This window comes from Clarias gariepinus, chromosome 17, assembly GCF_024256425.1.
Source record: "Clarias gariepinus isolate MV-2021 ecotype Netherlands chromosome 17, CGAR_prim_01v2, whole genome shotgun sequence".
Taxonomy (NCBI): Eukaryota; Metazoa; Chordata; class Actinopteri; order Siluriformes; family Clariidae; genus Clarias; species Clarias gariepinus.
In genome coordinates, this window is record NC_071116.1 from 9,299,930 (window position 1) to 9,310,974 (window position 11,045).

An 11,045-nucleotide genomic window follows, 5' to 3' on the forward strand; every position below is an offset into this window, starting at 1 on the left:
TCGATTACTACTACTAATAGTACAACACAAACTTAAAGTAAATGACATTTATTGCTCGCCTTCACACCAGTTTTCAGTTCAAGTTTATTGCAGGATGCTGATGAAGGAATTTGTCTACATGTTCTCATTATTCAGGTTTAAATGTCTGTGTACCGACGAGAAGACATTATACTGCAACCTATTAGCGCGTCAATTTTCATATCGAAATCCCTCAGAAGACAGCAGCTAATCCTGCGCTTATATTAAATTATGCAAAGGTAGACTCAGTAATCGAACATCATGAAGGGAAAAAAAAAAAAGAGAAAAACCTTAATCGACATTTACTTGTAACTTCAACTGCCATTAAACGCCATGAAACCTGATTGCAGTGCAGTGTTTTTTTTTAATAAGATAAATATTTGTAACAGAATATTTCTCAGACCTCAGAACATTCCTATTACTGATGGACCATCTATTTCACGGATGGAAGAGTTTAGTGTTCAGGTGTCGACTGCTCAAAATGGCGCCGATTATCCTGTCTTCATTTTTCAATCGAGTTAGGTGGTTTGGGGTAATGATTGTGTACAAAGGACAATAGACAGATGGAGAGTTGATACCACTGGAGTGGGCTGTTATGCTTCGAGTTCAAAGCCCAGTCCAACTTTATGACCTCCGGTGCTGAAATTCTTGCCATCGATAAGTGCAGAGAGCGTCACCTTGATTCCTGGACAGGATAAGGAAGATAAGAGTTAAGTTCATATGTTTATAGTAAACAAAACAGCTGAAAAAACAAATGAGCCAAAGATGATTACCTGGTCGCAGATTCTGAGTGTAGCCGATTCCAATCAGACTGGCATTGTTGACCTTGGCCTGTGGGTGAAAATGAAAGAGATAAATTATCAGGCCATTTTTCACATTTCATTGTAATTATAATAAGTAATTATTATAGCTGCTGACAGAGCTTGCAAAATGTTTAGTGCAAATGCTGACTCTCGTGATGTAAAGTTCAACTGGCTAAACAAGTCATGCGACCTCTGCATTTATCTCCATATACATATCGAACAATTCTTTTATTTATTTCTTGCTTGGGTAATAACAGATGTTATGTCATCACTTGTGCCAAAGCCCTTGATCACTTGAACTTAATGTGCAGCAGCATTCTTTTTTTTTTTTTTTAGTCTTCACATTACCAACCTGAAGTGACTAATTACAATTTCTCTTCAATGTGTCACAGATTCACAAAGCTTCTTAAGTAGAAAAGTTGCTCCTAGTGACAAAATTCTAAGAAAATTCTTAAAATGATGACATTTTCTTAGAATTTCCCCTTAAATTTAGGACTACATCTTAGATAAAAATTATTCACGAAACATCTCAGCCCCAAAAATAGCTTCTAAGGTAAAAATTGTTGAGGGGAGAGGAGGACTTTTAAAAGGCTTAAGAGTTTCTATAGCAGAGGACAAAATGGTGGAAAGAAGAAATATTCTCCAAACACGAAACAAAAAAAAGTAAACACTGCTCTTTTGTCCAATTTGGTTTTCTTGTCATTTTACTCCCTTCCACCTCTCTTGGACTGTTGACTACATACTATCCAAAAGTGCAACTTAATCAGACTGTCCTTCAATCATGTAAATTGGTAAAAGGTGAGGCATTTTGGTTCCATCCATCTAAAATGGATTAGAAGTAATAAATTGAGTATGGTAAATAAATGTAAGAACTTTCCACTGCGTGGAAATTGGTTGCTTTGAAAGTACAGACATTTTCAACATTTGGCTGTTTTAACTAACTTTAAGATATTTATTTATTACACAATTTCTTTATAAACAAACATTATGATTTCATTATCTGTGCTATTTTAATATATTCTGTTTACACAAAGAGCGCATTTCAAGAGTTTTACAGAGGTCAACCACTCACAGTCCTTGAATTGCTGCATCATTCCTAGCAACTAAGTCAACCACATCTCCTTACTAACATCAAAGTTTTTGTACTTTGCCTACTCAGAGTCGCTCTAAAGTTTCCTAAATCACTTTTAGTCTAGGACTTTTTAAGCTAAAATGAGCTTTCTGAGAGAATTCTAAGAAGCTTTGTGAATATGGCCCTGATCTTTTAGTGCTGTCTCAAAGCACAAATCTAAAGTTGTTCAGATCAGATAAGAGTCACTTTTATATGAGGTCCATGAGAGGCAGCACATGGGTTTCACAACAGGTCTAAGAATAGCTGCTTAAACAGCTAAACTGAGGCGTCTGGTTTTCTTCCTTCTTCTTTATCTCAACAAATACTGCTGACTAACTGCCTGCACTCATCCAAAGCCAAATCCCAAGCACATTTTTGCTAAAATTGCATCCATTGTTTGAAATGAACAAGTGGTCACACAAATATGAATGTGAACCATTATTACACACTTATCTGATCTGAACAAAACAATTTAAATTGAACAATGTGGCTTGTAATGCAAACATAGCGTTAGTCTGTCAAGTTCCTTGCTAATACAATTGTTCTCAATCATCATAACTGTGCTTGACGTCTAGTAGAGGGTTGCAGACCACATCCGGGAACTGTGCTTCAAAACTTTGAGATTAAAAAGCTCTCTAAAAGAAAAAACTGACTAATTACAAAGCGTTTAATTTATAATTTTTTATACTAAGATGACTAACCTTTACACCAGTTCCTTTTTTGAAGAGAAACAGGTTTTTATAAATATTTAACATAAGATTTATTGAGCTTAAATATGAGCTTTAACCTCTCTGCTTATAACCTGTACCATGAGAGCACACCTCTCCACTTCGAGCACAGAAACTCACAGACAAAGAAGAATCATTGTCCAGCTGATACTTGGCAGCGATGCCAAAGCGTGTGTTGTTGCTTCCAGCAGTCCAGGCCAGATTGACCCCTGTCTCCAGCCGATCGTTCACCTTCTGGTAGACGGACCCACCAAACTCAGTTCCATCATTTCTAAAAAAAAAAAAAAAAAAAGAAAAAAGCAAAAAGTAAATTATATTTAGGAATAGCCTACTCATCCTGTAGTTTAGTCCTTTTTAATACCTTAAAGTTTATCCCAAAATACTACACTGCAAATGAAAGAATGAGCGCTACGAATGATGTCACTATATAGATTTCACCATATATCAGCCATGTGAACTTTTTAACTCACACATTGGTGTGTAGCTGGAAATCACCAGCCTTGTAGCCAAGAGCAAAGTTGTTCTGCACCAGTTTGGACTTGGCTGTGTCAAATGCCATTTGGTAACCAGCCAACCAGCCTGCGTAGCCCAGAACGGCTGCGGAGTGCACGACTGGACCCTCAAAGTCAACGTCGCAGGACAGGTTCATGTAGTCCCGCTTGTAGCCCGTCTTCAGCTTACCGCTCTTCTTGCTATCGAAAAAGTAAGAGAATAAATGAAATGCAAACTCATACCTCCTTGATAAAGTTCTCTATTTTTTTATGCTATACAGACTAGTTAAAACTGCAAGATAGCCTCCGAGTGGCGCAGTGGTAAAGCGCTCGCCCTATCATCGCTGGTTCGAACTCCGGGTGATGCTGTTTTCCTCTCACAGCCGGAGGCACAGAGAGAGCTGATTGGCCGAGCTCTCTCAGGGGGGAGGGATGAGAGGTACTTGTGCTCCCACATTAGTCACGGCTCTACAGCCAATCAGGGGGGTCTGTGAGCTCGCGCACACGGAAGGAGCGGCTAGCGATTTCCTCCGAGTGTGTTACTCCGCCCCTAACGGTGCGTGAGCGAGCAGTTCGATAAGATGCGGTCGGCTCGCGTCACGTGGTTCGGAGGAAACACGGGATAGCTTTCGTCCTCCCGACTGAGTGGTTGTAGTAGCCTTGATGTGTGTGGGAGCCTCCTAGTGACGGGGAGTAATTGGCCACGACTAGATTGGGGAGGAAATCGGGGAAAAAAGAATTGGACAGGACTAAATTTATAAAAAAAAAAAGAAGAAAAAAAAACAACAAAAAAAATAAAAACTGCAAGATAAGCTTACCTACATTAAAACAACAATCAATTTATCCAATTATTGTCTCAACGCAGAACTTTTATTCATTCGACCAATAGAAACAGGGTTCCCAAAGCTCTAGCAGGTGCAAGAGTAACCACTCACCCTGTATTTGGAACAAAGGACGTATCAAGAGCCACCTTCAAGCCCTTTGCCAGCTTCAAAAGAAAGAAGAGAAGAAAAAAAATACACCAATGATAATACTGTTAGCAATAAACAGAGTAAACAAACAAGGAGGGACCTGGGAGAGGCTTTTCCCACCTGGTCCTCCACAAAAAGTTCAGTAGTTAAAGTGTTGTCTGTGGTCCACTTCTGATTGAGACCCATTCCCAGCTCCTTCATCTTGTACTTGGTCTCTAAACTGCCACCAGCCTTGCCAGTGTCGATGTTAGAAGAGCCAGATGTGTTCAATTCCTGGAGGTAGAGAGAGAAAAACGTCAGGACTAAACCAAATAAACAAGAATTATTGTCCTACAAAGTTTTCCTTCTAGTTATCCGAAAGTACTGATTATCAGCAACAACAGAATTTGGTACAAAAAGAGCCGACAGTCGCGAATGCATTATATACTCCGAATGAAGCAGCATGTGCTTGTTTGGATAAAGCATAAAATGTAGATCAGTCTCAACATGGGACATTAGGGTCACACAGGGTGAAGAACAAGAGGCAGAACGCCAATCAGATATGTTTTACTTGTTATACACAAGTGTGTGAATAAAAAAAACAAAAAAAACAATGCATCATAAATTAATTCAGATTTCCTCAACACTTTCAATAACATTTCTAACCAGGCAGTAACCAGCTGCAGAATCTTGAAATACAAAATACTTGGAAATGGGTGTGTCACCCTGAAATCAGTCAGGTGATAAAAATATGTTCTCATATTCGCGCAAGCATTTGTGAAACAGATCACTACAGCCCACTAACTTAGCTGCCGCGTCAGTCGTTCGAGAGGCTCAAACGGGTAAAGTCTGAAGTAACATTCAAAAACGCAAAGAGTGTTGTCAATAACAGGAAATCCTGTTACAAATAAAAGAAACAATTCTTTAAGTTAAGAGGAAGGAAAAACATCTTGTTAACTCACAACCCCATTATGCAACTTGGTCTTGAGGTCCAGCTTAATTATCCCGAAGCCTAAAAACAAGGCAGAACACAACAGACCGTGCAGTTTTATAAAACTCATACAATCATTAAAAGTTTTATTTTTTTAATAAACCCAGACTACAGGTCTGAACTTACCATATCCTTTGCTGAAGATATCCTTCGCCGCTTTCCCCAAGTCAGAGTAGGAAGGAGGAATAGACATGGTACCTTATAAAATAAAGCATTTAATTAAATTTCAATTAAATAACCACAAGGAGCACAAAAAGGGTATTACACTGGCTCTCATGCCTGGATGCTTTACATAGCATCCAAACACATATCTTGAATAAACTATTTAAAATAAATTGACTTTTAAGGTGCCATTTTATACTTATTTGTAACAATTTAACACAGCACCAAAATCTGTCTGGTAATGTTCCTTTTGTTTCTCTTCTACTCCAAAAACAAATTAGTAGGCGCCATGCCTCATTGTAGATGAGAATTTTCTCAGCCAATCAAAATGCAGAAAAGGAACATTTCTGAAATGCCATGGGAGCCATGCCCCTCCCCTTTATTGCCTGCCATGATGTCATATCAGGCATGAAATTTAAACACCATGTGAAATGGAAAAAAGGAAAAAAAATGGAGAGGATGTTGTTCTTTTTGTCTTAGATTTTGTCTATAGAAACACACACATAGACGACCTGTGTAAAAGTCATGAAATAAATTACCCATAACAAGGTCCCTTAAAAACCAAAGGAGGACAAACACTCAATGTATTTTCTGTTGGCTACCATATTGGGCAGACAAGCACCTACTGATAAGCATAAAATACCTAATTATAGTAAGCACCTACCTTATAAAAAAAACTATGGTAGATTTTAGATGTACTGTACCATATATGGTGTGAGTGTGTGTGGTTGGGTATTGGAATCGATTAATTCATTTATGGGGCCGAAGATAAAATGTTCATTTGCCGAAGTAGAACATCACGTTTTGTTTTGTTTTTATAATCCTATAAACAGGTGGTACTCTCTAAACTATTCACACACTGCCACCCTGTGTGTTAGGAGTGAATTATTTGCCAAGATTGTTTTTTTTAACTTAATGTGAAGCTAAATGTTAAACTTTTGTATGTGAAGTTTGTATTGTTTAAAGGCTGCAAGTTTTTAAATGAGAAAACTTTATAAGCAACGGCCTACATATTAGGTGTTATGGACATTTATGGAGATGTGACAACTTTTTAAAAAATGTTCAAGGTCTTTTTTTGATAACATTAGAAAATTTAACATTGAACCAGGATATTTATAAAGTTGTGATACTTACAAAATCGCAATATGGATCTTGTGAAAATATCATAGCGGGGGTGCCTGATGATTCCCATTCATATTATATGGATTTGTTTATTATTTGTTAATAATACTATCAAACTATTTACGTGATCTATATATTCTTTCCAGAGATATCTTTAAACACTGTAGCGCACGTGCATGGTTCTCACAGGACTGGTCACACCCACACTACTACTTTTCGCTTATGTTACATTTAAGCTGTTCCAAAAATGAAATATTTGATACCTTTAGATGCTACCAGCAGCTTTTAAGGTCAAACGTTGTCATGCATGATTGATTGTCAATGTTCCTTTTGTCTCTTGCATGACATACGCTTAACTGATTAGATCTTGGAGCATGTACAAAAATTTATATTGATTGTAGCCTGATTATGTAGAACCTATTTCTGCTGACTTGGAAAAAAAAGTGACAGGATGCCATGCTGGTGAAATCAGGCAGCACTGCAGCACTTACTACACCTACGATTCGTACCCATAACAGTCCTAGTGCAGTCCTATTGCAGGCAACATCACACATATTTAGACATAATGATCACTTTGGAAGCTAAAATAGAGCAATACGTATATATTTTAAAACACCACCTACCAAGAAAATGACATGAGCAGATGCTCTGTTTGCCTACCAATACGGCAGCAGCAGGTGCGCGTGACGTCATGCGAGTACGCTCTATAGACACTGTCACGATGTCATCGATTACTAATGCTTAATGTAATACTGCTTAGGCAATCTTGTTAAGTGCCCCGAATAACGATGCACTTCTAACACCTAGGATTGAACAGACAAGATGCTGAAAAGCTGCTTATTTTATAAGAAGGCATATTGAGTATTGGCTGACTGAACACAGATCACACTCCTTCATGAACATTTATAGTTAACATTCATAAGACTTGTCCATTACCTAATCATTTCATTACCATATCAATTTACTAAATAGCCAATAAGTTGCCTGTTTAATTCTGCATGTTTTTTTTTTGGTCTTGTGTAGTTAATTTTTTTATATATATTATTGGTAATCTGGTTAACCTTGAACTTGGGTCACGTGATTTCTGCTGTTAAGACTAAGCCCCTCATCAGAAAGCCTTCAAGGACAAACCCACCCTGACAGGCCTCTCTCTCTCTCTCCCACACACACAAACACACCATGTCTTATTCATTTAAAGCCAAACAACTGTAATGATACATCATTACTTTTCATTATATGCAAATAGTGTGTAATATCAGAAAAAGAAAAACATCATCTCTCTATAACATGTTGCAAAAAATTCAATTGCATAAAGAAAAAATATTTTAGCACATTATTCACTGTTTATTTATCTAGCTTTTGAGAGCAGCCATTTTTCTGTTAAACATTTGTGCAGAAATAGCAAGATTAGATTAAAATAAATGTCTCAAGAGATGATTTAAAACACCTGCAAATATCATTAGTAACACAGCTCTCTTGAATTCCTGCAAAGTGATTATCCAAAGCATTTAAAATATCACATTTAAAAAATATATTTTTTCCTATTTATAAAATGAAATATGACATGCTAACACGCTAGGTCTTGGCCTGTCTCCTTGATAATATCTAGAATAACCTCCAGCGTTTCTACAGAACATGGCGTTTATGGAGCCTCTAACGCGACATGCTATCTCAAGTCAAGCTCTTATGTGTAAAATAAAAGAAATTTCATACCGACACTGTAACAAAAGCTTGAACCCACAAAAGCTTTTGTCCTTCTGACGCAACCCACTCGCTCTTCAGTGTGCGTGCGTGTGTGTGTGGTAAATATGCTCGCTTTTACACAAACTGGAACAAAGCCACCACCGAGACCGCACACTTGCGTACTAAACAGTATGGCAGGCCTCGCGCTGCCGCACCACACCCCCGCGGCTGCACACTACACTAGCCTACTGCTCAGTGCGGTAGTATGTGCTTCCAGAAACAGCTAGAAGAGGGCGCCGTGAAAGATGTTCTAAAGAGAAAGTGATGTGAAGGTGGTCGAGTTATGCACCAGGATTCAAATTAAAAGTTGTAGTTTATCTTTATTATTATTATTATTATTATTTTTATTATTAATTAAAAAAAAAAAAGAATTTAAGACTTAATTCCATACTAACATGTCAGACGATAATATGAAATGTCTCAACATGACTTTTGAAACTTTTATAGTCATTATTGCACTCCCCCTCCCCCCTCCCCCTCGTGGCATTAGAGCTGCGCATGACACTTGGTGAAAATATAACTGCAGTCTATAAAACCATGATTGTACCGTATGTTCATAATAAACGCGTGTATTATAATATTATTTACACTTCATAATTCTTATTAAGAAAACATACTATAATTAAACAGTGTATATCAATAATACAATAATGCAATAAAATAAAGTATTTATTTCAAGTCATCCTACCTTGAAATAAAAACGTGTTATACTCAGCAATAAATTGTTAGTTTAGTAATCAATCTGGAGATCGCTACGCAGATTCGAAGATCCAAGATTAAGCATAAACATAATAGTTTCCCTGCATTTTGATGTAATAGTATTTCAGTTGCCATGACAACGGTAACGGAAACGCAAGACTTTGGCCTTTATGTTAGTGTACATTGCGGTGAGGATTCCACTAGCCACATGTGCAAAGAAAAGGTGTCGGTGTCTCCCTCTAGCGGTCATTTTTTTTTTTTTTTTTTCCAGAAGGTTTAGGCAGCTTATTGAAGTCAGACAGTGCCCTTTCTCACACTAAGTTGTTTTTGGAGTGCTTAATTTTGTTTTATATAAAATATATATGTATATAACCAACTGTTCCAGGCCTTTGACCTTTAATAGAAATCAGTAACCTCTGGTGTACAGTATATGCACACACACACACACACACACACACACAGGGCCCCCCTGTATATATGCAGAAATTTTGTTTGGCCTGCCAGTGGTGTTTATGCGCGGTGTATGTCAGAGCCGTGTCACAGGTGATCCTCAACGGATCACCTGTGGGAGGTAATAATATATTTTAATTTGATTACCACAGTTCTTAAGCTGCTAGTGATCCAGAATCCCTCTGCCCTCCGGACCTGTCAGACTCATCCTGGTTCACCGCTTCTGGTTGGAGATCTTGTCACATGGATGCGTCCGGTGTCTGGGGACGGTTTCACTCTACCATGAAGACTGTTCTGGCCTCGCCTAATGTTGAATGCTGGTTCTCTAAGGACTTGACTTGGCTGCAGTCGCTTAATAGTTCAGGATTGGAATTTCCTACAAGTCTACCTGAGCCTCCAATGACTTCCTGGGCTCCATATTAACATCAACTAACTTACCACTCGCCCTTGGCTTGCTTATCAGGGACTATCTGACCATTTTGATTCCTACATTGATTCCACATTCACATTCCATACAAACTTCAATAATTCTTTTGATTATGTAAAGCTGCTTTGCGACAATGAAAATTGTTAAAAGCACTATACAAATAAAATTGAATTGAATTGAAAATGTTAACTCTATGCGTATGGACCTGAGGTGGGAATCAAACCCAGGAGAAGCAAGGCAACAGTGCTAACCACCACGCCACTGTGGCACACAGTTAAACCTTGGATTGTAAGCATAATTCTGGAAGCATACTTGTATATCTTAGCACTCGTATATCAAAGCGAATTTATAGCCATAATATAAGAAATAATGGAAGGAGATTCATTTTACAACCCAAAAATATTCATATAAAAATAATGAATTCAAAATAGAAAGTAAAATAAAACAAATTAATCTGCGCTTTACTTTTAAAAAGAATCTTGGCTGACCTAAGACGAGAATGGAAAGGGGGGTGTAGAATGACTTTCACACACATGCGCCTGCACAAACACACACACACACACACACACACACACACACACACACACACAACGGTCAGCGAGTCAGAGACTCTGGAAACTGGATCTTTAACAATGCACCTCTCCAATGCCACTTGCTTTTGCTTTATGTGTGCACGCGCACACACATGATCACATGTGCACGTGCACGCACGGATGTTGATTACACGAGTGACACCCGTGCACTGAGACTGGACATGGGGGATGATTACCCATAATCCCACAGCATGAGAAAGAGAAGAACCACTGACTCAGTTGTGATCACACGATGCTCCGCAGAAAAAGTGCATGCGACTACTCATATGTCAAGACCTCACTTGTTTATCAAGTTAGAATAAAAAATAAATAAATTTGCTCATCTTACAAACTGGTGCAGGCCAAGTTCCACTGTATAAACCACCCAAGGTATATACCATGAAAACAGTTAATTTTTTTTTTAAATAGGACTTTTAAAATTCTATCAAAAGGTATAATTTGTGTAAGATCTTTGCACACTGCTGTATATCTACTGCTGATTTCCTTTGATTTTTAAGCAAGACTGTTTATAACATTTACAAAGAATTATAAAAAAAAAAAAACATTAAGTAAGTGGCTGTTGTGTGACCATAAACACAGGTTTTATAGTCAGACTATTTTGAGTCTGGCTATAAAACTCAAAACACACAACTTATTGAACCTTGAACCAAATGGGCTACAACACCAGAAAGCTTCATCAGGATTCAGCTCTGTCAAAAAGGAATCTGAAGCTACAGCAGGCACAAAATATCACCAAAACTGGACACTGGAGAATAGA

The 11,045-nt window shown here is 37.9% G+C and overlaps 1 protein-coding gene across 1 annotated transcript; it reads right to left on the reverse strand.

Annotated features, from left to right (window-relative positions):
* Nucleotides 1–66: 66 nt before the first annotated feature.
* zgc:56235 (Voltage-dependent anion-selective channel protein 2-like) lies at nucleotides 67–8,244 on the reverse strand. Its single transcript, XM_053475908.1, has 9 exons — nucleotides 8,090–8,244; nucleotides 5,219–5,290; nucleotides 5,064–5,113; nucleotides 4,243–4,395; nucleotides 4,087–4,139; nucleotides 3,131–3,352; nucleotides 2,781–2,931; nucleotides 792–849; nucleotides 67–703 (listed from the first exon to the last, which is right to left on the reverse strand). The coding sequence occupies exons 2-9, from the start codon at nucleotides 5,283–5,285 to the stop codon at nucleotides 612–614; spliced, it is 846 nt and encodes a 281-aa protein (XP_053331883.1). The 5' UTR covers nucleotides 5,286–5,290; nucleotides 8,090–8,244; the 3' UTR covers nucleotides 67–611.
* Nucleotides 8,245–11,045: the final 2,801 nt, after the last annotated feature.

Coding starts and splice junctions, on each gene's coding strand:
- zgc:56235 (XM_053475908.1), bottom strand. CDS start 5,285: ATGTCTATTCCTCCTTCCTACTCTGACTTGGGGAAAGCGGCGAAGGAT. Junction 850..2,780: donor ACAATGATTCTTCTTTGTCT/GTGAGTTTCTGT, acceptor TTTCACCCACAG/GCCAAGGTCAACAATGCCAG. Junction 704..791: donor CACTCAGAATCTGCGACCAG/GTAATCATCTTT, acceptor TATCCTGTCCAG/GAATCAAGGTGACGCTCTCT.